At 49.5% G+C, this 26,127-nt stretch overlaps 1 protein-coding gene across 5 annotated transcripts in view; it reads right to left on the bottom strand.

Annotated features, from left to right (window-relative positions):
- ADARB1 (adenosine deaminase RNA specific B1) overlaps nt 1–26,127 on the bottom strand; it is a 115,552-nt gene that overhangs the window by 28,927 nt on the left and 60,498 nt on the right. For 4 of the 5 annotated variants that reach the window (XR_009540838.1, XR_009540837.1, XM_060151085.1 and 1 more), the window contains exons 3-8: nt 12,461–12,535; nt 8,026–8,960; nt 4,527–4,641; nt 2,381–2,549; nt 1,623–1,771; nt 391–559 (exon numbers count right to left, since the gene is read on the bottom strand). Coding sequence is in view for 3 of the 5 variants with exons in the window: in XM_060151085.1 (XP_060007068.1) it covers nt 391–559; nt 1,623–1,771; nt 2,381–2,549; nt 4,527–4,641; nt 8,026–8,960; nt 12,461–12,488 (1,565 nt within the window). In the remaining 2 variants the exon portion in view is untranslated. The remainder of the gene's footprint in view (nt 1–390; nt 560–1,622; nt 1,772–2,380; nt 2,550–4,526; nt 4,642–8,025; nt 8,961–12,460; nt 12,536–26,127) is intronic. The other variant, XM_060151086.1, reaches the window with a different exon arrangement.

Raw genomic sequence — 26,127 nt, 5'->3', positions numbered from 1 at the left:
CTTATGTTAATGAGGTGAATTCTGTCACCCACCTAAGGATGGGGGCTAGTTGTCTGTGGAGCCAACTACGTGATTATAGAAGGTGGGAACCTTCAGTCCTGCCCCCTGATCTCCTGGGAGGGGAGGGGGCTGGAGGTTGAGTTCAAATACCAATTGCCCATGATTTTAATCCACAGTGCCTTTGTAGTGATGCCTCCCAGGGCTCAAGAGCCTCTGCCCACAGAGACCCCACCTTCATCCCCTCAAGGTGACCCCCGAAGCACCTGTTTAGAACCTTAGTCCTTCAGAGAATCTGTGGAACACATGAGGTAGGAAATGGGGGCGAAGCACCGGTGTTTCTGGAAACGGCAGCACGCACCCCAGGTACTCGGCGGGGTGGGGGATGCTTACCGCGCCATCTTGTCACTGCAGGACATGGTGAGCAGCCGCTCCCCTTGCAGCACCCCGTCCCACGTCTGGATGCTGGCATTCGAGCGGACTGGGATCGTCCCCTCACCAGACTCTATTTTCGTCCGCAGCTGTCCTCGGGCTTTACGATTCGGATGTCTGTCTGCTGGTTCTAGGACAGAAACATAAGATCCTCCTGAGAGGGTCCACCGGTAGTTGACCAAATACTTAACTCACTGAAAGGCACATCTAACAACACCCTATCGATTCAAAATACACTTTACACTTATGTGTGCGTATGTTTACGCTATATACACATAAGATACGTGTGTACAATGTAAGTAGATAAAATCTGACAGGAGGGTATACTACAAACCAAATTCAAGAAGGTGGTCTCCTTAGTGGTTGGGAGAAAAGAGGGCTTCCATTTTAATCCAAATGATTTATTTCTATCATTAGAAACGAGCTGAAGCAGACAGGACAAGATGCTAACATTTGCTAATTCTAGGTGATGGATATTTGGGTATTTGCTCTATTTCTTTGCTGTGTATTTAAATTTTCAAAAATAAATCTATTATGATGCAGAAATAAATTCACAGGAAGCATTCACACACATCCAGAGTGATTATCTCCAGGTTAAATGAATATGGAGTGATTTAAATTTTCCTTTTTATGTTTTAAAAATATTTAGCAACCTTCTACAGTGGGTATATGTTGCTTTTATAATCAAGAAAAATAATGTAATCAAATGTTCTATTTGGAATAAATAACGCTTAAGCTTGGGACGGGATGTGGGTACAAACTCCTGTGAAACAAGAGCACTAACAAACGTGAGAACGAGGGAGGATGGAGGGCACGTGGTGGCCACCAGCCTGCACCTGCTTTTCTAATTCGATGACACACTCATTACACTAAGACTCCCCAGAAACATGGCTGATGATGTACACTTCCAATTCAGAGACAGGTATTACCCACATTTAAAAACTGAAAACAATTTTGATCTAATATCCTCACTCTATTCTAATTTCTCATTAGAATCCACATTTTCCTTCATTAAAATTTCAACTTACTGAGAAGAAAAACCTCGTGTTTCTATATGTTCCTACCAGGTCCACATCCAAGGTTGAAATTTTTAAAGAAGAAAGGATATTAATGTAGGTTTATCCTTCTCTCTGTTCTACACAGTCATGAATTTTCTTGAGACACTGGGGCCGTGGACGAGCCTGGTGCCGTACCTTCCAGGACGGGCTCGTGTGGCGAGAAGATCCTGGCATCTCCACAGGGGGAGGTGCTGATGTACAGATGGAACCGGACCTTCTCCTTCAGCTTAAATCCTCCCCGCTCGGACTTCTCAAAGATGGATCTTTTTTGATCATCTTTGCTACTGAAAGGAAACAAGTTGCAAAGATAAACTTGAAAGCTGAATACAATCAAAATTTAGTCTGTCATAGCTTACGATGATTTGCAAAGGCCAGTGTTTTCAACGGGGTATGATAAGCTTGGACTGGGGTATTTATTTTATATGTTAATGATAATTAGCACAGTTCCTGTCTGCTCACCAATGGGACAGGCCATCAATACGCAAGTAACCTCTCCTCCTCATTCATGACCTCAGAACAGAAAGGAAGCGTGTCAGATGTGGCCTGTGGCGAGAAGCAGTCAGGTCCACGGTCAGCTGTTCCGGGCACAGTGACTGGGGCAGCACTGCCCACCTCCCCAGCACTTACTTCTGCATAAAATGAAAGCTCGAGGTCTGAAACACAGAAATGGCCCCTCTGACCACACGTGAGGCGTGTATGTACATGCAAGTGTGTGTGTTATAATTCAGCTTCACGGGGAAATGGGATCCAACCTCACTGTTACCCAGAAAGTTACTAGGTTGAGAATTTTTCAGTGCTTACAGAAGCAGTGGAAAGTTTTGCAAAATATTCTGATGAGAGGACAATTAAAAAAAAAAAACAACTTCCTTTACTTATTTACTTGCTAAACTTACTTTAAGTAAAGCTCAAGTTGTGTGTAAAGAAATCTAAGCAAGGATCTTCGAGATATGATTTCTGCGTGGCAGTCGTTCAGCGCAAGGCCGCGATCACTCATGTACTCGCCGTTAATACACTTTGTTCCTGTGGAAACACTGATCACCTTGGCATCCTTCACATCTGTGCCTGAAAAACAGAAGAGAACTCGTTCCTCGCTATTCCTTGCCACGCCCGGGCTGGACCCGCATTCCCAGGGACTGACCTGGGAGACGTCAGCTCATTTTCACACCCTGCCACTGACCCTCCCCTGGGCGCTGCTAACGGGCCCCCCGAGCCTTGCTTTGCACATTCTGGGAGGGTAACCCTCCCCACTCTTGCGTGTAAAGATTCTACTTGGAAAGTTACTTCACCTGGAACACACTAGTCTCTTCTTGAACACTCCCCAGTGGACACGGGGGAGCACTGTGTAGAGGTAGACAGACTGGCCTGGTAATGAATCCTGGGAGTAACATCAAAGCACTGCAGAGGCTGGGAGGACTGCCTGACACTCACCCCGGGGGCCCAGGAGTCATGCAGGGGGCTGTCTGGCGGTCTGGCCCCGTTTAACTGCATGGGGAGTGAGTGTAGCCGTCAGCACTGGGGAACCTCGGGAGCCACCACTCTGATGTGCAGGTGTCGACAGACAGACCACGTACGACGGGTGCAGGTCCTGCGCGTGGCCTGTCGGGGAAGGTACCTCACTTCCCTCCCATGTCCTCCGAGGCCCATCCCACCATTGTCTCCATTTGCAGATGTGGGGACTGAGGCACAGGGCCATCAAAGTCGGCCTGGGGATTTGAACCAGGTCTCCTGACCTCAGGACCACATGCCACGCGCAGTGTGGTGCTGCCTTCAGGCGTAAACCGTGGCTTCGAGCGGAGGGTCCCAAGTGCAACACACACTATGGGGCAAAATGCCCCCACGAGGTAAGGTGCCCCTTCTGAGGCGGTTAAAACACCTGGATGAAAAACCACAGGCTCGCTCACTCCCGTCACCGGGAAGGGCAGCGCCTTGCTTAGGAAGCTACGTCATCCAGCGGCATACGCATTCACCTCTACGTGTGTACAGGATGACAGCAAGGAGATGGAGGGAACAGAGGGACAAAATACAGGCAGCTCACATCAGAACAAACACTGAAACCCAAGTTACTGCTCAGAGCATTCATCCTACCCGTCAGACAGCTCTCAGCCGTGCCAAGGTAAAGACACAGCAAGAAAATGAGATCCTGTCCTCTAGGGCACAGAGCGTGGTCAGCGCTGAGGGTCACAGAATCGGGTCCTGTCCACGATCAGAGGTGAACCACGTCTCAGGAGACAGGGACGGGCAGTCGCCCCATGGGAACTGGGGTTGCCCCTGCCCGCCGGGTGTAGACAGATAACCACCCCCCGCCGCCCCCCTCTCTGGCCTCTGGCTGGCTTCCTACACACGGCAGGCCAGGCTTGGCCAGCTGGGCTGAGCAGATGCCCCGAGAAGAAAGGGACAGCCCCAGACTCAGCCCCAGGGAGCAGAGGGTCCTCCGGCCACCCAAAGATGCAGGCACTGGCCGAGGCCGTGCTTTCCTGTTCCCAGGAGGGATCCACGGAGACGCTGCCCGGCGGACTCACTCCTGGGATGTGGCAAGAGAACTCAGGGAGGGTACCCTTCGCTGCTGGGAACTTAGACACAAATTTAATAGGGCTTCTTCTGCTACCCCAAAGCGTGCTTTACCCCCACAGATCTTCTGTTCTTGCCAGGGCTTCCTCTCTCCCCCGTAAAAGTCACACACAAACTTATCTGGCAGCGTTAACATTAACGGATAAATCGGATTAAGTCCTACTTCCAAGTGAAGTAAGGACTAACAGCTCTCCTGCAGGTTTCCAGGGTCGATCAAGGCCATTCACATAAGATTACAGGGATTAAATATTAATACAGAACTCTTTCTCCAGATGAAAACCTTAGGTTAAAAAGATGAACCTGTAGGGGAAAAATATAAGCACAGTTCCTCTATTTGCACACGGTAAACATTCTGAAGGAGAATGGAAAAGTGACCTCCTGCTGGTGTCACAGAGATTTTTCTAGACTGAAAGCATTTCACCTTTATTAAGCATGAAAACAGGCAGGTGGACACACCGCCAACATGGTTACCTGTTGTCATGACGATTCCAGCAAGAACTTTCCTGCGTGCGTGGGGGGCGGCGAAGTTGTCCGTCAGGTCCCCAAACTTCTCCAGAACCAGGCGCGCCACGGCATCGGCTAAGACCTGCGGACCAAGCAGGGGTTTAGTGCTCCCCTTGGGGCCACGTTCCGGGGCCTCTCCTCTGGAACCACAAAGGTAAGTCTGGCAAACGAGTGTGTGCGCGCGCGCGCACGCGCGTGTGTATGCACGCGCACACAATTTTTCCTCCCAGACATTCCTTGGAAACAGACGCCCAAGGGGCGTGCGAGGGTCTCTGCAGAAGGCCAGTCTGGAGCCCGACCGCATGGGAGCCAGCACCTGAGCAGGTGAGGCCTCCTCACAACAGCCCTGCCCCGGGGGAGGGACCCAGGCCCAGAGGCGAGAGCGCCCGCCTGGTTACCCCCCTCCCACCCTCTGCGGCTCCGAGTCCCGCGGCCACAGCCCCCGAGCGGCAGGGCTTCGGGAAGAAGTGAGATCACAGGAGGTGCGGCCCAGTCAGCTCAGGGCTGGCGAGGCCCCATGGGGGACACGTGGGAAGAGAAAGGGGAGGTCTGAAGGGCGGTCACATTGCAGGATCACTAAGCTCACAGCACCTCCCCCCCAAAGGCGCCCAGTCCATGTGTGTCTCAGTGATTTCAACATCTAAAAGGAATTACCGTGGCCCAGTCACTCAGAAACCAGCACCGCTTAGAGCCCGTAAGGGCACCTGTCCCTTAGGTCGAGTGACACCAGAATGCGCCGAGGCTACGCTCGCACAGGGCAAGTGTGACGTGATTTCAGAAGACTTCTCGCGCGCCCTTCCAGGCCAGGGAGCCGCTGGACTGAAGGGAGTGCTTCTCAGAAGCGAGCACATCGGTGAGATTTCGGACACGGTCCTACTTCCCAGCTTATGATTCATCTTGGATAGAACGGACCCTCGGTGTTCTGGGAAACGATGCCTGATGGGAGGTGTGTGCCAGGAGCCACGCGGGACCCACATCCCACCAGCCCACACTCGTCTGGCCCCAGCTGGGCCCTCAATTAAATACTCCCAAATGAACAGAAAAGCCACCTGTCCCAAACGGCGGCCTCTCTGGGAAGAAGCGTCATCAGGATGCTTTCACCTGCCACTGCGCCAGCAACAAGCCCCCGGAGGCGGTGCTCAAGGCCAAGGGCACAGAGTGTGGCCAGAAGAGCAGGGACGGGGCCCCACTCTGCACCCTAGACAGAGGCACAGAGGGCGGAGGTGTGCAGGCAGGAGAGGCAGCGAGGCCACGGACAGAAAGTCAGGACGTGCAATCACACGATGGGACGATGCCCTCCGGTGGGAAGAGAGCAGCAGGACGGGAAGGGGAAGGCAGAGGAAACAGAGGCCGCTCCATGCAGGGTGAGGCGGGGCTCCGAACTCAGAGCAAAGCAGGAAAGCGTGGAGTCGGGCACTTGCACCGACATCTCCCTCTAGATTCGGGGCAGATATGATAACAAGGCACATGCGCTCAAAGTCAGCTCGAGGCTGGGCCCCGCGGGACAGCTCGGCCCAGCCACGTCCACCAAGTTCACTGACAGACCGCCCTGCACACACCATGCGGGCAACGCTGTCTGATTTTAAACCCTCTGATGCCGCCGTGAACGCCATGGAGGCAAAAAGTCCTGAGACCAGGGATGGCCAACCCACGCCCTTCAAGGATTCCACCCGCAAGACAGCAGGACGTTTCACCCCCTCTAGACCATACGTCTGGAAATTCCCAGGGGAAAGAGTAAGGACTGACCCTCTGGAGGCCGGCACAGGTCCTGCGACGAGGACACGACTACTTCCTGAGGTACCGCTCGGGGGCTGGCAGCCACCTGGGGGCCCTGTGAGCGGGGCGGGCTCGGGCGGGGGGAGAGACGGCTCCACCTGCCCAGACCTGGCTGGCCTGGGCCACAGAGGCCACCTGGGCAGGGCGGAGACGGCCCCTCCCGGGCAAGGCTCCACCAGCCAGGGCTCTGGTCACTGCTCCCCACTGACATAACAGCCCGGGTAGAGGCAGGCTGCCAGCGCACACGCACACACCCACGCACACGCACACGCAGACCTCCGCCCGCCTCCCCGCCCCCCCCCCGGGGTGTCACCCACGCAGAACCAAGCAGCGGGGGTCACGGCATTTGACGAGTCCAGTCTCTTCACATGACTGCCAATGGTAAGGGAAGACAGGGCCACCGTGGCTCAGGCTGAAATACTCTAACAAACAGTAAACCTGAAAATAAAAATCCCTTGGGAACTAGTGCCACCGATGTGTAAAATGGTAAATGGACTAATGGTTCTTATGAATAATATTAACAAGAAGTTAATACACGGGAAGCGGTTACTTGGCTCAAAGAGTAGAAAAAAATCAGCGAAATACTCTGAATATGTTACTTTATACTGATGCTGTATTTGGTTGCTTTAAGCGAAAGAAATTTCCTTTTTTTAAAACCGAGAACTACTGGTCCTCTCGGGTGACAACTGCACAAGGTCACAGAAAGGCAAGACGGAAGCCGAGCTTCCTGAGGGAATGTGGGCTGTCCTGTCAATTCGGAGTCCTTCATTTTTTCTCCTCAGATCAGTGTTTATCTTCAAAGTGAATAATATTTTGACAGAAAGAAATAGAGAAGAGGGTCAGACTTTCTCCCTGAAAGAAACATTTTTACAATAGACCGGAATAATTTTGGATTTCCAGGAAAAGAAGCAATAAATAACCAAAGAGTTCTAGGGTGTTGAGATGACAACTAAACATCATTTCCTCCTTCCTTCTCCTCAGAGCCCACCCTGAAATGTCCCCTCTCTTCACCCTGAAATTTCACCCTGATATTCCCCCTTCTCGCCCTGTCCAAGACCAGACTAGGAGGGGTGCCCACCTCCGGCTGAGCAGGGGAGCCACAGGGACCCCTTGGGGAACTCCAGGTGCCGAGACCCCCAGGCACCCGGCGGGCTCTGGAGCGCTTGCAGAGGCCCCGACGCCCCGGCCCTTCTGACGTGTGCTCGCCACCGCTGCAGCTCGGCCTCTGCCTGGACAGGATCCGCGAGGCGCTGGTACTTGACCCAGACTTGGGTTTCAGCTGCTGACCCGCCAGCCTCACCTGTCCTGTACCTGGGTCCCAGGTGAGACACGGAGGGGGGACCCCACTGAGCTGGGGCAAGATGCCAGGGCTCCGGCCCTCCCCTCCCCTCCCGTCTCCTCCGCGACAGGCCGCCGTGGGCTGTGGTCACCACAGGGGCAGGCGGCAAGGGAGGGCACCTCGGCCCACCCGCCGTGGGCGGCACTGACCACACCGCACCTGACGGCCCTGGCTGGGCTTCACAGCGGCCACACAGCCGGCACAGGCACGGGAAGGCCGCCCGGCAGCCGGACTTACCAGGACCTCCCCGTGCTGAGGACAGAGCGACGAGAAGACGCCAGTGACCACGGCAACCGCACCCCGTCTAAAAGCGTGAGCAACACGCAGCCGCGCTCGGGCGGCTTTCCTCACCTGTGGCGAGTGCAGCTGGAGGCCCTCGCTGGGGACAGGCTGGCGAGACGGGGTCTGGTCCAGGCGCAAGTTAAAGACAGTAGCCAGGGCGGACTGCGCGGCCCGGGCCTTGGCGAGCTTTTTGCTCCTCCCCGAGCCCTCGAAGAACTGCCCGTCCACGACCACAGACAGGACGAAGTTTTTGGCGTGGCTCTCCCCGCTCTCCGAGAGGAAGTCATACTTCAGTCCCGGGCGCAGCTCGTTCAAGATCATCACGGGGTTCTTCCCGCTCGGGGGTGGGAACGGCGGGGGCACGGGGAGGGGTGGTTGGGCCAGGCCGGCAGGCACGGGAGACGCAGCCAGGCTGAGGTCCCCACTCGAGCTGAAGGAGTCGTCGCCATTGGCGCCCAGGTAGAAGGGCACATCCGGCCTGTCCGGGGTCTCGAAGCCGTTGAAGAGCGCGTCGGGGAAGTCGGCCTGGTCGGACGTGAAGTCTGCATTGGCGGACAGGCTCCGGCCCATGGCCAGGTGGGCCTCAGAGGCGTTGGGAAACTGGACGAAGGAGCGCAAGGCCTTCTCGGCCGCGTGCAGCTTGGCCTTCTTCTTCGTGGGGCCGGAGCCCTCGAAGACCTGCCCGTTGACCTCGACAGACATGACGAAGAGGGGGGCGTGCACGGGTCCCGTCTGCGACAGCAGCGTGTACTGCAGGCCAGGCTTGATCTCGTTGAGCTGCATCAGCGCGTTCTTGGGCAGCGCGGGCCCCGGCGCCCTCCTCCGCTTCTTCAGGCGGAACTTGGAGTGGCCATTGCTGCTCTCGTCCAGGGCCCGCTTCCTGCCGGCGCCCCCGCCACCCCCGTTGGAGAGCGGGGCGCCCTCGCCAGGCCCCGGGGCGCTGCCGTCCTTGGGGGGCGCGCCGTCCAGACTGCAGTTTTCCTTAACATCTGTGCTGCTCGAACCTGCGGTGCCCAGAAAGAGTAACTTACAACGCCTTCGTTGCAGGATCTTGTAAATGCAAAATTTATAGATTCCTTTATCGCCCTTTGTAACTGGTTAAGTGATGTGTGCTTATACATTCTGTTCCTGGCTGCATATGTGTGGAGCTGTGCGTTTAGCCACAGAGCTATCCACCTAAACTGGCATAATTGGAGTAATTTGACGTTCTGAGAAATAATAACTAATCTTGTTTCTATTTAGTATCACGGACTGCTTTTGCATTAAAAGGTGAATTTTTAAGTCATCTTTTTCTACGAGAATATTCCGAAGCATCTAGAGGAATTTTATTCAAGTTTATCAAAATGTGGGATGATAAACTAACCCAGAAAGACCTTACATTAATAAATCTAATATCAGTATCGACAAATGGACACTTTATTTTGGCATTTTCTTCCTTTTCAATGCCATCTACTCTCATACTAGACTCATGTTGGGCTTTCAATTGCAGCCTTTCCCAGAAAAGAAGACATTATTTAAAACACGCATCCACAAGTTACTTAGTTCTTCTGGTTTAAAGTATGCAATTAATGCGTGCAGTTATTTGGTTCTGGTTCGTGGATCTTAGAAAACTGCTTGTGTGAAGTATTCTGGCCTTTTAGAAATTCTTTTGAAGGATACAGCTTCACTTCTAGTTTCATTTAACATTTTCTCATTATGTATGGGGACTGACCTGCCTCTGAATCCTTAATACCTCCCATGATAGAAGAAAATATACAAGGCAAGACAGGAAGACTGACACTGCAGACGGCCACCACTCTCTTAACTTCCCAACTGAAGGTGGCATCTTTGTCTTTTTTAGAAAAACAAATATTTGATGGATTTACAGAATAATTTAGCTATCCTACCATTTAAAGGTAGTTTATTTTTACAATTAATAAAGATAATTTTAGAACTCTAAAAGTTCATGGCAAAGTAAATATGATTTTAATTGTAAAAAGGGGAATAAAAACGCATTCATTCTCCCCTTTATCAGATAAAGCTTTTTTAAAAACAGAAAAAGAAGTAACTCCTTGTTTTCCTGGTTAGTTTGCACACGCTGTTGGCCGCAGGAAGCTCAGGGGTAACTATCACAGGACTTCACAATACTGTTGACATGAATGTACTTGAAGACCTACCACTAATTTTTGAGGATCCACGTAAGTCTTTTAAGCAACGGAAATATTTTTCACAATTGTAAGCCAGTTTCCAAGTACCCCAATACGGTGGCCCTCGGCCCGTTTCTACTACATAAGGTGAAAGTAGATTCTGACTATGCTAAGGAAACTGAGAAAAACAGTGAAAGCGCTCATCGGCCCTACCCATGGGAGGGGCTTAACGTGGCAGCAAGTCTGGGTCACCGGCTGCCAGTCCCCACAGTTCAAGCTCTCAGATCCCCAGGGCTGTCACCACTCAGCTGAGACGTGAGAACAGCCCTGGTTTAAACACGGGCCACGGGAAGACTGCCACCACACCGTGGCAGAGGTTGGGAGATGGCCACACTTTCCCTACAGACTTCATGCCTCCTACGTACTCCTGACACACACCACTTCTCCCAGTTGACAAAGCTGACGGAATGGACACTAAATTTTCATTTATAACATCCTCCAGCAAAAGCTCAATAGGTTACTCCTTTCGGTGCTCAAGGGAAACAAAAGGTTAGAAAGGGTGGGGCAGGACAGAATTGAGATTAACAAAGCAAGAACATCACACGCTCCATGATTGCTTAGTTCTGACGTTACCGCTGAACAGAAGTCAGATCATGATAAACATATCCTGACATGCATTTAATCAAATGTTTATAATCTCTGGAACAAACAAATGCTTTCTTTTAAAAAGTAAAAATGATCCGTATTGATTATAGAAAAATACACTTTCTATCAGACAGTTCACATAGATTCTAAGTTCTTATTTGCTCCAGAAGCATGGAAATACGGTTCATGTTCTACTTTACTAAAAATGCTACTATGTAAAGGAAAATAAAACACTAAAATTGGAGAAAGACCTCCCACTACCATAACTCTTCTTCAATAGATGCTTTCGCTTTCCATATCATGCTACTTTATCTCATAAATGTGAATATTAACCATGATGAAAATTTTTCATCGCTTTCAAAATGATAGAAAATACAGGACTGGCATTTCAAAGTTTCAGCACTAGAACCAACCGTTTATCTTTCCAGAAAATGTATTCAGAAGGATTCTTTATCTCGGTAAGAGACTACCGGATCAGTCTGGGGATAGTTATATCCCTACACACACTGTGACATTTCCTCCCATACCTGATGACCAGCGCCGTGGGTGACAACGGGAGTGGGGAGTGGGCTGACCCCTGAGAACACAGGCTGGGTTCCAAAGACCCCAAGAGCAGCTGTGCTGGGGGCAGCACCACGGGCAGCCAGAGGCCTCAGGAGGAGGTGCTGCCACATGGACTGAAACCACGCCTGGTCACGTCTTCTCACACTTGCGTCCCAGGAATGGCCTCCAGCCTGACGGCACACGACTGCGGGGTCACCCAGCAAAGACCCAGCAACTCCACGGCACCCACCACACTCGTGGAGCAGAACCCCTGGCTCCTGCGTGCAGACAAGCCAACTCCGAGGCCTCGGGTGTGGGTTCTGGGTGAGGCCGAGGGAAAGTGGTGGACTGTATCCTCATCCTCGGTGACCGTTCGTCACTCACGCCTGTGGGTTCTTCCCGGGACCTCTCAACACGGACAAGTAACAATGCACATTACACACATACCAGAACACTGATGTCTCTGTTGTGATTTCCCTACCGAAAGCTCCCAACTTCTGTGGGAGCATTTAACCTTATGCAAATGCTCTGCTATCCGGGATTAAAGACAAAACAGAATAGAGAAGTATATTCACTGAACTCTTCATCTACGAACATCTATGAACAATGTCGAGAGGGGGAAAGCTGAGGCTCTCTGCCCCTCCGGCCCCTCCATCCCAGAGGGCAGTGTGGAAAGGGGTTTCAGGCCACGCCGGCCCGACGGCCCGTCAAAGTCTTTGGAAACAAGATCAACAGACTCATGCGAGTCCCCTTCCTTCAAAACGCACGGACAACCCACCATATCTGAAGGGAAGATTTTATGCACCGTCACCCCAGATGACCAATCTCAAAGGTTATCTCAGATTTACACAGATGGAAATCGGACCATGATCATGAGAACCATGCGGTGACAGAGCACGAAGCCATGCGGCCTTATGACACGTGCACCTGGAGGCAAGCCCCCCCTTCCGGGCATGTGCATCAGGACCCCAGGACGACAGCAAGGAATGAAAATCCGGACAAACGCCCACAGCAGACACCGATACCTACTGTAGAGATTACATGAGAATTAAACACATGCCACCGTTAACAGTCTGTATCGAAGGAAAAGAATCACCCTCCCCAAGTGGGTCCCATTCAACAAATTTACAGCACTAAGCTTTTAATAGAAAATCAGCCGCTTGATACTACGTGATAGGCCTAGGTCTTACTCATGTTCTCTTCATCTTCTACATCCATGGCAAAATACTTGTGAGGGTTTCTTGACCGGCGGAGACTGTTCCTGTCTGAAAGAGCAAGAAAATGACACTGAGTGTACCAGTCATACGAGGGACGTCGCCTCTGTGGAAAAAATCGCAGAACAAGGACGGTTAGGTCTGCCCTCTGGACAGAACATTCTCCCACCTCTTCAGCATGGTACAGGACCCCCAGCGTCCCCCCGAGGATCCCGGCCAGGACTCTGCTGTTGGGGGGGGAGCGGGCGGCGGGTACCATGGCAGGGAAGATTTCGGGCCACGCTGCGGGAGGACGGCCTGGATTCCAGGGGTCAGGACCATGGAGAGCTCCGAACCAAGGGAAGGGTGACACACTTAATCTCAGAAAGCCATCTCTCGTCAAGACAGACCCCAAACAGAACCCCCGCCCGTCTGCCACCTGATCTCTGTTCTGGGGAGACTTTGGTTTGGGTTCTAAAATAAAGCTGTGGAAGAACACGCCACAGCCTTCGCCCTACTCCTCCCCTTCACCTGGACTGAGCAGCGTCACATGGACGAAACTAAAAAGCACATAATTGTTCAAATCGGATCTAATTTCTTAGCCACGTATAACTTATTATTCTGTTGTCAGGAGAAACCACAAGAAATCCTCAAAGAACAATTATTGCAATTATATAATTATTAACAAATTTAAGAGTTTCCTCTTCCTAAATACCTTGGCTATACTTTGCAGGACTGTACTAACATATGATCTGTAATAAAGAATCCTGTCAAACTGCCACTGAGGAAAAAGATCTGCAAGTTTTGTAGTCACACTTTTTTTTATAGAAATTAAATTTATATTATAAATCAGTTAAGAGGCCAATGTATTGCTTTTAAGCAAATGGTGACTAAAATGTGCTAAATCGTACTTATACCTTACACATCTCTCTCATATAACATGTATGCAAAATAGTTTCCGTGACAATCATTTGTTAATGACATTAACTCTCACTGTATATCTGGTGAACATACAGTTAAATGAGTTAAAAGTTAAATGAGTTTTTATTTAGACTCGTTTATTTAAGAAAGTGTTCCAGTTTTTACAGCATTAACATTTTATATTGATGAATTACTTCAACATAAATTTCTGAAAGTTTATTATATGAAAAGCACAGTACTGGATATTACAAGAACCTAAAATGAATCAGACTGTCTCTGCAATTGAGAAATTTCAATTAAAATATTGTCTGGATAGCTGATTGTATTGAGGAATAGCTTTCAGTCATTTTAGGTGTGGAAACAGTGCTTAACTTTTAGTGATGTATACTGAAATATTTACAGACGAAATGATACCCAGGATTTATTATTATAAGATGATCCCATGTGGTGGGTAGAAGTAGATACGGATGAAACTGAGGGGCCACGGCTGGTGAGCCTGGCGCTGCCTGATGGGCACTCAGGCTCACCACACTGTTCTGTATCGGTGTGTGTTTTAATATGTCCACTAGGGAATAGTTTCAATGAAAGTAATTTCCTTGAGGTCTGGAATGGGCACGAGTGCCAGGCCGCCCCATGCCCTCAGTGAGATGCAGGTGCTCCAAGGGTCCTCTCGGTCACGGTCAGGGCGTGTGATGGTTAAGCTGGTCCTGGAGGAGAGGGGGTGGGACACACCGTGAAGACCATGCACAGGTACAGCACGCGGGAAGCACAGAGGCTGTGCGAGAAAGGCACTCGGAAGGCGCTTCTGAGAAGCTCAGTTATCAGTTCTGGAAGCAACCACTCAAGCTGTCCAGAGCACTCTGTTCTTGCTGGCTGAGAGCTGGCTTCAGAGCAGGCGAAGGGGCTCGTGTGGTGGGAAGACAGAGGGAACGTCCCCCGTTTAGCCCAACTGAAAACCCCGGATGGCACAGACACAGCAAGCACGAGGAGGCTCGGGAGGGCGGAGGGGAGGCGGCAGAACAGCAGGGGACCCAGGGACGGTGTGGCGGTGAGTCCCTTACGTCTTCTTTTTGCATCATTATCCCAGGCTTGGAGTTGAAGAAGCCGGCAGCCTGGAAACACCAATGGGCAGACCAAAACACCCAACGAGAACTGTCTCTCTGGCCAAGGGACCAGGAGAGGACCTCCCAGCAGGACAGGAACCTGACAGACCAAACTGCCCTATTCAGCCAGACCCCAGCCTCCCATCCAGCAAGGACATGGGGTGGGGGAGCCTCGCGTCTCATTCCCTCTGGGCTGTGACGACCCCCTCCCCGCCCCCAGCAATGCAGAGTCAGGGAGAACAGGCGGAGAGCCTGGACTTCCACCCCACCTGGCGGTACCCAGGCGCCTGCCCCTCCCCACTGCGGGTGTCACAGGAGGCCACCACCCAGCAGTGCCAGTGGAGGCCAGGGAACCTGGACATGCACCCCCGTCCGGCAGCGATGAGGCGGCGTCTCCCCTCCCCAACAGAGGGCTGTAAGAGAAAGCCAGCTGAAGTAGAGGTCCAAGTAAGACTCAGGTTCTTGTAACATAATATGTCCAGGTTTCAATCAAAAATCACTCATCACACTGAGAGCCAGGAAGATCTCAAACCAAATGGAAAAAGACAACTGACGCCGACCCAGAGACATCAGCATTACCTGAGAAAATTTTAAAGCAGCCATCATAAAAACGAAGTGGGAGGAGTCAGTGACTGATCTCAACACTGCCTATGAAGTCCGAGAAATCAAGACAGACAGGCAGACCACACAGAACAAAACAGAGGACCCAGAGACAGGCCCCCACAGAACACCCACTCATTGTTGACAAGGGTGCACAAGCAACGCAATGAAGGAAGGACAGCCTTGTCAACAGACAGTGCTGGGCAGCCGGGCACCTAGAGCTCACACCCTACACACACATTCACCTGGAATGGACCATGGGCTTATTAAACGTAAAGCATGAAACTACAAGGCGTTTACAAGAATCATAGGAGGACATCCGTGAGATCCAGGACTCGGCAAACAGTGTGCGGATTAGCCACTAAAAGCACAATCCACAAAAGGAAAAAATGATGAACTGGAGCCCATCGGAATTAAAAACCTCTTGCTCTGCTAAAGACCCTGTTACGAAGATGAGAAGACAAGCTATGGACTGTGAGCAAATATCTGAAAACCACATCACAAACAAAACATACAAGAAACTCAACAATAAAACACACGCACCCGTTAGAAAGAGACATTTCACCAAAGAACGCACACAGATGGATGTTCCCGTGGGAAAGGATGGTCATCCTCATTAGCGACTAGGGAAATGGGACTTAAAACCACGTGAGATTCCACCACACACCTACGAGAATGGCTAAAATAATGACAACCCAAGGGCCAGCGAGGATGGGGAGAAACTGGATCACTCACACGCCGCTGGTGGGGATGTAAAATGGTGCAGCCACTCTGGGAACCAGTCTGGTGGTTTCTTAAAACTAAACATGGGCATTTATTCCAGAGAAATGAAGACTTACGTTCACATAGAAAACGTATACAGGAACGTTGATAGCAACTTTATTCACAACAGCCCTAAACCAGAGACAACCCAGTGCCCTTCAGCAGGTGACACACTGTGGACCGTCCACACCATGGAGCACCATGCGACAATGAGAAGCAACAAACTATTGACACACGCAGTAACCTGGATGGATCTCCAGAGAATCGGGCTGAGTGAAAAAGCCAGTCCCAAAGGTTACATACGTTACAGCCCATGTATACAAAGGTGATCCTTGAGCAACACGGGTTTGAACTGCGTGGGTCACTGAGACACAGATTTTTTTTCACTCAGCACGACCTACCCCATTGCATGGCCTGAGGTTGGCGGAGTCCAAGGATGAGGATACAGTGGGCCGACTACCAGTTACACGGGTTTCCGACTGCTCCTCGCGTCGGCACTCCAACCCCCGTGCTGTTCAAGGGTCAACTGTGTAACATTCTTGAAACGAGAAAACTGTAGAAATGGAGAGCAGAGTAGCGGCTGCGGGTGGGGAGGCACCCCGGCTGTGACAGTGCGCTGTGTAAAGGGAACACCGCTCTCCCCGTGTTGCTTCTTACAGCTACACGTGAATGTACGTTCTCTCAAAATAAAAAGGTCAATTTAAAAGCAGGCAGAAGGCACACAATATAGTGGCTGGTGCGCTGAGAAGCTGGCTTCCCTGAAGGTCTGGGACGAGCAGGCCATGCCTGCCGTGACAGTGACAAGGAGTCTGGGCACAGGAGAACCCTGCGCCACCAGAGCTCACCTGGTTTGTAGGACATGCCTCGTTTTCCTGCTCTTTCATATTTAAGTTCTAAAAAAGGACAGGGAAAATGTCTCACGGTAGAAAATAATCAGGCTGTGCACAGTGTGGGTGGGTTCGTGTACATTAAAAGTGGAAGCCAGACACAGATATACAATGGAATATTACTCAGCCATAAAAAGAAACGAAACTGAGCTATTTGTAATGAGGTGGATGGACCTAGGGTCTGTCATACAGAGTGAGGTAAGTCAGAAAGAGAAAGACAAATACCGTATGCTAACACATATATATGGAATTTAAGAAAAAAAAATGTCACGAAGAACCTAGGGGTAAGACAGGAATAAAGACACAGACCTACTAGAGAATGGACTTGAGGATATGGGGAGGGGGAAGGGTGAGCTGTGACAAAGCGAGAGAGAGTGGCACGGACATATATACACTACCAAACGTAAAATAGATAGCTAGTGGGAAGCAGCCGCTTAGCACAGGGAGATCAGCTCGCTGCTTTGTGACCACCTAGAGGGGTGGGATAGGGAGGGTGGGAGGGAGGGAGACGCAAGAGGGAAGAGCTATGGGAACATATGTATATGTATAACTGATTCACTTTGTTATAAAGCAGAAAATAACACACCATTGTAAAGCAATTATACTCCAATAAAGATGTTAAAAAAAAAAAAGAAGAAAAGTGGAAAGCAGGAATCTCTTGCAGAGCAGAAGCCAGTATTTTCAGCTCCTACAAATGCCAACTCTCGTACCGAAGGTTATAAAACACAGCAAAAGAGCAAATGCAAGCACTTCAGAGCATTTTACGTAACCATTTTTCTTTCATTCTGAAACGTACCTCATATGGCCTGGACTACAAACACATAAGAATGAAAACCCCATCCAAAATCCCATATGGAACAAAATTCCAGGAACGGCCAGGTAAAGGAAAGCTTTACTTGACAGCAGTATTCGAATGCCGTCTTCATTTTTCAGGGTCCCGTAAGCATTAAGAAGTAAGCGGAACTGGGGGGGCAGGGAGGCGTGAAAAGACCATTAAACCTGGCATCGAAAGACCTGGGACTTAAGTTTAACTTGATTCCAGTTATAATTTCAACTTTTCTTTTTTAAAATAGAACTAGAAAAGCTGATCTTATGTGGAAAAATCATCAGGTTTGAATAGTCAAGAAACTCTGAACTAAGGAGCAGTTAGGTGGGGCTGGTCCTCCCAGACTGGAAAGAATGGGGCACCAGCATGCAAAGCATGCCCGCGGCTCATGGACTGTGGAGCAGGGAGACAGACTCAGGACAGAGCAGCTTCCCACACCACTGACCAAAGCGCTTTCTAACACGTGGGCCTGGAAAGGGGTAAACCCCGGAGGAAGAGGAAGCTGGACCCACCAGTGCCACTCGGTCAGTGTCTGTTTTGGTTCCCCACGGGTTCCCGTCTGACTTCCAATGACATGACCCGATTGGCAATGCTTTATTTTCTAAGTGGTGGTGGGTAAATGGTCATCTGTTGTTTGATTCCTTACACACTGTAGATGTTCATGACGTAAGCCAAGGTGTAGATAATACATGTAAAATACAACATCCTATCCGCTTCTGACAGCACCCTCATCCTCACTGTGAAAACGTCAACCTGCACACGGTCCTCCCCTTCCCTTGGTGAAAAAAAGGTTTTCTGGAATAAAATACAGAGGACATAACTTATTAATATTCAGGATGCATCAGAACATGAATTCTCTGTTGTGCTGGTGAAAAACGCTATCTTTAGGAATTCACTAAAAATTTATAGATTAAAAAATGTTTAAGACAAGCAGTAACTTGACAAAAATTCCTGGCTATTATTACTGGGTTTTATCCATGTTACTCTCCGAACAGGATGGTTTTGAGAAAAGTTTTACATATTCTTAATGACTGTTAAGGGTTTCAGTTTTAATAGCCATACACTACAAATTTTTAAAGAGCGAAGTGTTAAAATGAAGATTCTTCATGTTAATTCTCTACTATAAATCAAGCAACTTGCTAAAGGCGAGACTAATTTCGCAGCTATAGCAAAAAACTCAATGATGATTTTATTATTTATTTAACAAAGGTAACTGAAGTATAAAATTCTTACATAATTTGAAGAAAAAAACCTGAAATTCAACAACTTAATCGTGCATGTTTAGAGAATGCATTCATGATTTGTATTTTGCTTCCAATATTTTGCTTTCTAAACAAACTAATATTAAAATATTCAAAACATTCAATTTATAATATTTTACAAAGAAATAGTTTCCTTCCTAGGAAACCATCCAAATAATAGATGTTCAGTTATCCTTTAGAGATTTTGTACACACTGAACTAGATACAGCAGACTGTCCACAGCAAATAAGGTTCAAGCATTACTTTTAAAACACATGTTTTTTTCTAGTGAAATGCAACATGGAATAATTAAAATAACCATAGTAATCGACAAAAAAACTCTTGGAACTAATAAGCAATTATAGAAAGGTTGCAGAATACAAGGCTAATATACAAAAGTCAATTGCTTTCCTACATGCAAGCAATGAACTGGAATTCGACATAAAAAACACAACACCATTTACATTAGTACCCCCCTAAATGAAATACTTAGGTATAAATTTAACAAAATAGGTACAAGATCTATATGAGGAAGAGTGCAAAACTCTGATGAAAGAAATCAAAGAACTAAATAAATGGAGAGAAAATCCATATACATGGATAGAAAGACTCCATAATGCTGATTTGGGTTCTTCCCAACTCGATCTACAGATTCAATGCAATCCCAATCAAAATCCCAGCAAGGTATTTTGTGGAAATCAACTAACTGATTCCAGTGTTTATATGAAGAGGCAAAGACCCAGAGCAGCCGACACAATATTGAAGGAGAAGAACAAATTTGGAGGACTGACAGTACCTGACTTCAAGACTTACTATCAGGCTGTGGTCATCAGGACAGTGTGGTATTGGCGAAAGAAGAGCTAAATAGATCAGTGGGACAGAACAGAGAGACCAGAAGCACAGCCACGTGAATACTGTCAACTGTTCCTTGACAAAGGAGCTAAGGCAATATAACAGGGCAAAGATAGTCTCTTCAACAAATGGTGCTGGAACAACTGGTCACCCACATGCAAAAAAGTGAGTCTAGACACAGATCTTACAAACTGCACAAAAATTAACTCAAAATGGATCACAGACCTAAATGTAAAATGTAAAACTCCTAGAAGATACCATAGGAGAAAACCTAGATGACCTTGGGTTTGGCAATGACTTTTTAGATACAACATCATAGGCACAATCAACGAAAAAAAGAATTGCTGAGCTGGACTTTAGTAAAATTAAAAACTTCTGTTCTGTGAAAAACAAGGTCAAGAGAACAAGAAGACAAGCCAGAGACAGGGAGAAAATGTTTGCAAAAGAAATAGCTGATAAAGGACTGTTATCCAAAACATACAAAGAACTTTTAAAACTCAACAATGAGAAGACAACAACTTGATTAGAAAATAGGCCAGAGACCTGAACGGACACCACACCAAAGAAGATACACACGTGGCAGATAAGGTGCTTCACCTCAGCTGTCATCAGGGAAACGAAACTTCAAACAACAGTCAGATGCCCCTACACACCTATTAGAACGGTGAAAATCTAGAACACAGACAACAGCAAACGCTGGCAAGACTGCAGAGCAACAGGGACCCTCATCACTGCTGGTGGGAACGCAGATGGCGTGGCTACTTGGGAAGACAGTCTGGCGGTTTCTTACAAAACTAAACAGACTCTTACCATAGGATCCAGCAATCGCTTTCCTTGGTATTTACCTAAAGGAGCTGAAAACTTACGTCCACACAGAAACCTGCCTGTGGGTATTTATAGCAGCTTTATCCACAGCTGACAAAACCTGGAAGCAACCACGCTGTCCTTCAGTAGGTGAACACACAGACTGTGGCCCATCCAGACAATGGAATAGTGTTCAGAGCTAAAGAGAAAGGAGCTATCAAGTCAAGAAAAGCCATGCAGGAAACTTGAATGCATGTTCCTAAGTGAAAGAAGCCAATCTGAAAAGGCTACAGACTGTATGATTCCAGCCATATGACGTTCCGGAAAAGGCACAACTGTGGAGACAGTAAAAAGATCAGTGGCTGCCATGGGGTGGAAAGAGGGGAGGGATGCATAGGTGGGGCGCAGATGTTGTTTAAAGCAGTAGGACATTATTGTGAAGATTAATAAACAGAAACTCCATTATTTTTATAACCACACTCTGTCCTTCGAGATGAATGAAGAGAAACAACACATTTGAAATACGGTCCATGCTTGCTCTGTTCATCGCGGCCTAATTAAAATCCGTTTATCTGAAAATTATACTTTATTTTCTGGGATGAAAGGGAAAAAGAGAATACTGTGAGCTGTACTTTCAATATGAACACTAGTAATTACGCTAAGAATAGGCGCTGTTAAGATTTGATCCAATTCCCACAGTATTTCAAGTACATTCCACAAATCTAACTCCACACATTTTCTTTAGAATCTCAACTGTCAAACTCGGGTGACCCTGCCCATCCCTGGAACACACCCCCAGCTGAAGGAGCTCCTTCCCAGGGAGCATGGCCCCCACTTGTGCTGGGAAGCCCATCTGTACAAGTGCAATGAAACGTACCCACACATCTGTCACAAGAGATTCTGGGAGCCCTGGGCCTTCCATCCATAACTGCTGTGCACCAGGGGTCAGCAACTTCCCTCACTTGCGCCCTCTCCTGGCAGACACAGTGTCTCCCATTCTTGCCAGAGACTGGTTAAGATCCCTTCCTTCCTAATATACACAGCGCAGCAGCAGTGCATCCCAGAAATCCCCCTCCTCACCCACCAAATGGTGCTGCAGGTGGCCCATTCCAGAGTGAGCTCCAGGCCTGAAAGCTGAAGCTACCCCTCTGCCACTGCCACCCTGTCACCCACACCTGTCCCATGGGTGCCCAAATCCCTGGTGCTGGCATACAGAAGGCTCTAATGGCTACTTGCTGCATGAATGGATGGATGGATGGATGGGTGGGTGGGTGGGTGGGTGGGTGGATTGGATGAATGAGTGAATGGGTGGGTGAATGGATGGATGGATGGGTGGGTGGGTAGATGGGTGGGTGGGTGGATTGGATGAATGAGTGAATGGGTGGGTGAATGGATGGATGGATGGGTGGGTGGGTGAATGGCTAGGTGGGTGGGTGGGTGGGTGGGTGGATGGGTGGACGAATGCCGCCCCGCCCTAGGCCCCCAGCCGCCACAGCCCTCTGCCCCTCACCAAGAGGCGTCTCCCAGCGAGGTGGAGGCCTGGCATGGCAGCTGCCTGCTCCCTCAGGTGTGTCTGCATCTCCTCGAGGGCACAGGGTGTCCGTGCCCCGTCCTCCAGCACTATCGGAGGTGGCTCACCTCTACAGGTCCGGGCCTCCGTTTCTGTAAAAGGTCCCCACATCCCATTCACTTCTCCATCCTGGAAACGTGGGGCAGCCCAGCTGGACTGCAGCACATGCACAGTGACAGTGGCCGTCACAGGGTGTGCATATGACTGGGCACAGACAAAGGTGCTGTCACACTCAGGACAAAGTACTCACTGAGAAAGCCCTTAATCGCAAAATACAGGAGGACATTCATAAAGTGGGGGGCAGGGGGGTGAAGGAGCCTTCTGGGTTCTCCATCCCGCCCCCCCACTGTCCCGCAACTCCGCAGCAGTGCCGTGAGTGGAGAGAAGGCGACAGCGTCTGCACTGGTCGGGCCCGGGGAGGGCTGGTCTAACAGTCCCCGGGAGTGTGACCTGGGCTCCAGACCCACCTTGGGCCTCAGGGGGCAGCACCTACCAAGACAGCAGTGTCTGCTGTCTGGGGGTCCCGGTCAGTATTAAAATTGCACATTGCTCTCTTCTAACCGTAATTTTCTGACGACGAAGCTAAGCCACGTGCCTCTCACCCAGAGTAAACAGCCAATACCCTGCCTCGCGGGAGGGAGTGACCCTTCCACAGGAGCAGCGAAGAATCACTGCAATCGCATTGCTACCGAAACCAAGGAACCTGCCGCTACACTGTACTGACACATAACTCCATTCCAAAAGGCACACGTCATACCAGTCTTTACACAGGATTTGGAGCACTTTAAAATTATACAATACTAAGAGACTACATTTCACATCTTGTAAAACTGTCCCAGTTTGGTATAGATGGGATGGCCAGTTCTAATAATACTCATAATTTTTAAAGGCATTATTATTAGTTTCAAATATAGGGCATGTTATAAATAGGAACGTGTATTAACACATACCTAATGCTGTTTAGCAGTGTTTACAATGAATCTACAGACACAGGAACGTCCCGTGAACAGGGCTCACTTAATACACGGGGCTGCATTGCTACATCTCGTAACAGCTAATTTCTCAAGATGTTGGTCTGAAACCGCAACATACTTGGGAATGATTTTCCTACTGAAGAATAAGATTCTAGAATATGTGAAGACACTTAGAATTTGTATGCAGTGGGACTAATACACACCATGTGAATTACGATAAGTTCCGACAGAATGATGACAGAATCGTTCGTTCACTTCTCAAAATTTTCCTGAACTTATGTGTAGTGATGAGAAGCCATGGAGGAAAAACAGTGGCGAGTCTAAATTCAGCGTATTTGGATGAAAATTTCTTGCAGTTTTGGCTTTTGCCTTTGTCTTAATTTCCTACCGCTTGTCTTAATGCCACCTTGCTCTTTCATGCCTGACTGAGGAGAGCAAACACACCGAAGCTGTAACCAGGTGCAGGTCGGGAGCAGCAGGGACGCGCCGAGAAGGTTACGCCCGCGTGCCGTGGGGACAGTGCCTCTGTCCTGAACACACACGGTGGGCATGGGGCCCACAGAGGTCACACATCACAAGGCCCTGCCGCTCCTAGACACAGAGCTCCATTAGGACCAGCGTCTGTGTTACAGCGAGCAACACGCTCTTATCACAGATTGCTGACTCCAGAATGAATTTCTTCTTCCTCTTCTTGGGAAGCCACACTAGAGAACCGTGGCTCATTTTCTTTCCTGGAGAGATGACTGTCTCCTGTCGCAGCAGACCCCAAAGAGGCGGTGCTGGAGAAAGACCCCGTTCCAGCCCTGTCAGCTGCTGGGTAACGAGGGGGCACCCGGAAAGCAACCGGCTATCGCCTCAGCAGGAGCATTTCTGCACCTCAGACATTTTCTGTTGGTTAACGCATGGTACGTGGAGACAGCAAACTCTCAACACCTCCTAAAGCGACAATTCACCCCAAAGCCAGTAGTTTGTGATTTCTATAGTCACAGGCAACTTTTAAATCTGGTGTTAAGAAAAAAATATTGATCTGAACACATCAAGTTGAATTAAAGACTGAAATTATCTGGAGTGTTGAACGGAAGGAATTTGCTCTCCGTGTCTTTAAAAGGAAAACACCGTAACAGCGGCAGCCACGGTCTTACCACAGCATGAAGAGTAGTTTTGACGTTAGAAAAGTCAGACAGTAAGGAAGAGCGGCAGCAAAGGAGAAATTACAAAGCATCTGTCTCTAGAGGGAAAGTCTCCTGGGACTCAAAGCTACACACTTCAAAGGTTTCATAAATGTCTTCCTCAAAAATACATTAAACCTTGACGCTAACGTGATTTCTAGACACGTTTAGAGACATGTTTTTAAAATCTACCTCTGTGAGTCCCTAGCTGAAACTCTACGAAATGCCAACAGAAGAAAAGAGAGGCGCTCTGGAGGGAAAGCAGAAGCAAACAACCTAAGTGCCCATCATCGGATGAATAGATAAAGAAGATGTGGCACAGATATACAATGGAACATTACTCAGCCATAAAAAGAAACGAAATTGAGCTACTTGTAATGAGGTGGATGGACCTAGAGTCTGTCATACAGAGTGAAGTAAGTCAGAAAGAGAAAGACAAATACCGTATGCTGACACATATATATGGAATTTAAGAAAAAAAAATGGCATGAAGAACCTAGGGGTAAGACGGGAATAAAGACACAGACCTACTAGAGCATGGACGTGAGGATATGGGGAGGGGAAAGGTAAGCTGGGACGAAGTGAGAGAGTGGCACGGACATACATACACTACCAAACGTAAGGTAGATAGCTAGTGGGAAGCAGCCGCAAGGCACAGGGAGATCAGCTCGGTGCTTTGTGACCACCTAGAGGGGTGGGATAGGGAGGGTGGGAGGGAGGGAGATGCAAGAGGGAAGAGATATGGGAACATATGTATATGTATAACTGATTCACTTTGTTATAAAGCAGAAACTAACACACCACTGTAAAGTAATTATACTCCAATAAAGATGTAAAAAAAAAAAAGAAGCAGTAACCGGCATCAACAAGATAAACTCACAGGCAGGTCAGAACACGTTCCCACACCGCACTGCGCTGGAAGCCCAGTATTTGCACTTCAGGGTGAAAGACAAAGGAGTTACCTTTCCTCTCAGAGCGTCTCTTGCGCCTCCTTTCACACCGGCGGACGCTGAGGACAGTCCCCATGGCCAGCGTCCCCGCGATGAGCGGGGCCAGCCCGGGCCAGCCCGGCCCCGTCCCAGCCCCTGGTCACGGGGGCGGGCGCTCAGCCAAGCATCGAGCCGCGCGGCCACGACGGCCCGCGTGGACACGTGGGAGGGCGGCTCCTCCCCCGCCCCAGGCTCACTCTTCAAAGCGCAGGTGGAGGGGCCCTCAGCCCTTCAAAGGGGCAGGGCCACGACTCCGGGGGCGGGGTGTGTGTGTGGCACCATCTCCCCATCAGACAGAGTCCTGCCTAGAACCCCAACGTCTCCAGAACATACACAGTTCCTCAAATGACGAAGCAGAACCTCCAAGAGTCCAGTTCACAAAATAACACCCCCAAGGTAACGCTCCCACGCAGCACTGCTCAGGCCCAGGGCCCCGCGGCTCGGGGACGCCCCTGGCCCCACCTGCACGTGGGCTCCTGCTGCCAGGCAGGCACGACGCTCCCCTTCCCACCCAGTCTGGCTCGCTGGGGGGTGCAGAGCAGGGCACACACACACACGCACACACACACAGACACACACACGCACACACACACAGACACACGCACGCACACAGACACACGCACGCACACACATCTCCGGGCGCGGGACCCACACTTGGACTGGCCCAGCACAGCCCTCAGCCCCCCTCGTCCAGACACACTGTGTAGATGCTCTCCCACATCTTGGGGTCTCTGTCCTTGGAACAAAAGGCAACTGCATCCGAGAGCCCTGAGGTCGGGGGTGTCAGAGTGCAGGGAGGATGTGAGTAGCAGAGCCCTTCAGCAAAAGGAAAGTTAATCGACGCGTCGAAATCTTTCTCTCCACACAACTGCCCGTGTCTTGCATAAAAAGCGTTCCTTTCCTGGTAATGCCAGCATCGCTTTTCCAACTTATTATTCCAAGGGTGCACACGAATTAACGCCGGCT

This window comes from Lagenorhynchus albirostris, chromosome 5, assembly GCF_949774975.1.
Source record: "Lagenorhynchus albirostris chromosome 5, mLagAlb1.1, whole genome shotgun sequence".
Lineage (NCBI taxonomy): Eukaryota > Metazoa > Chordata > Mammalia > Artiodactyla > Delphinidae > Lagenorhynchus > Lagenorhynchus albirostris.
Note: the sequence above shows the minus strand (reverse complement) of the source record. Positions and strands in the feature narration are given on the sequence as shown.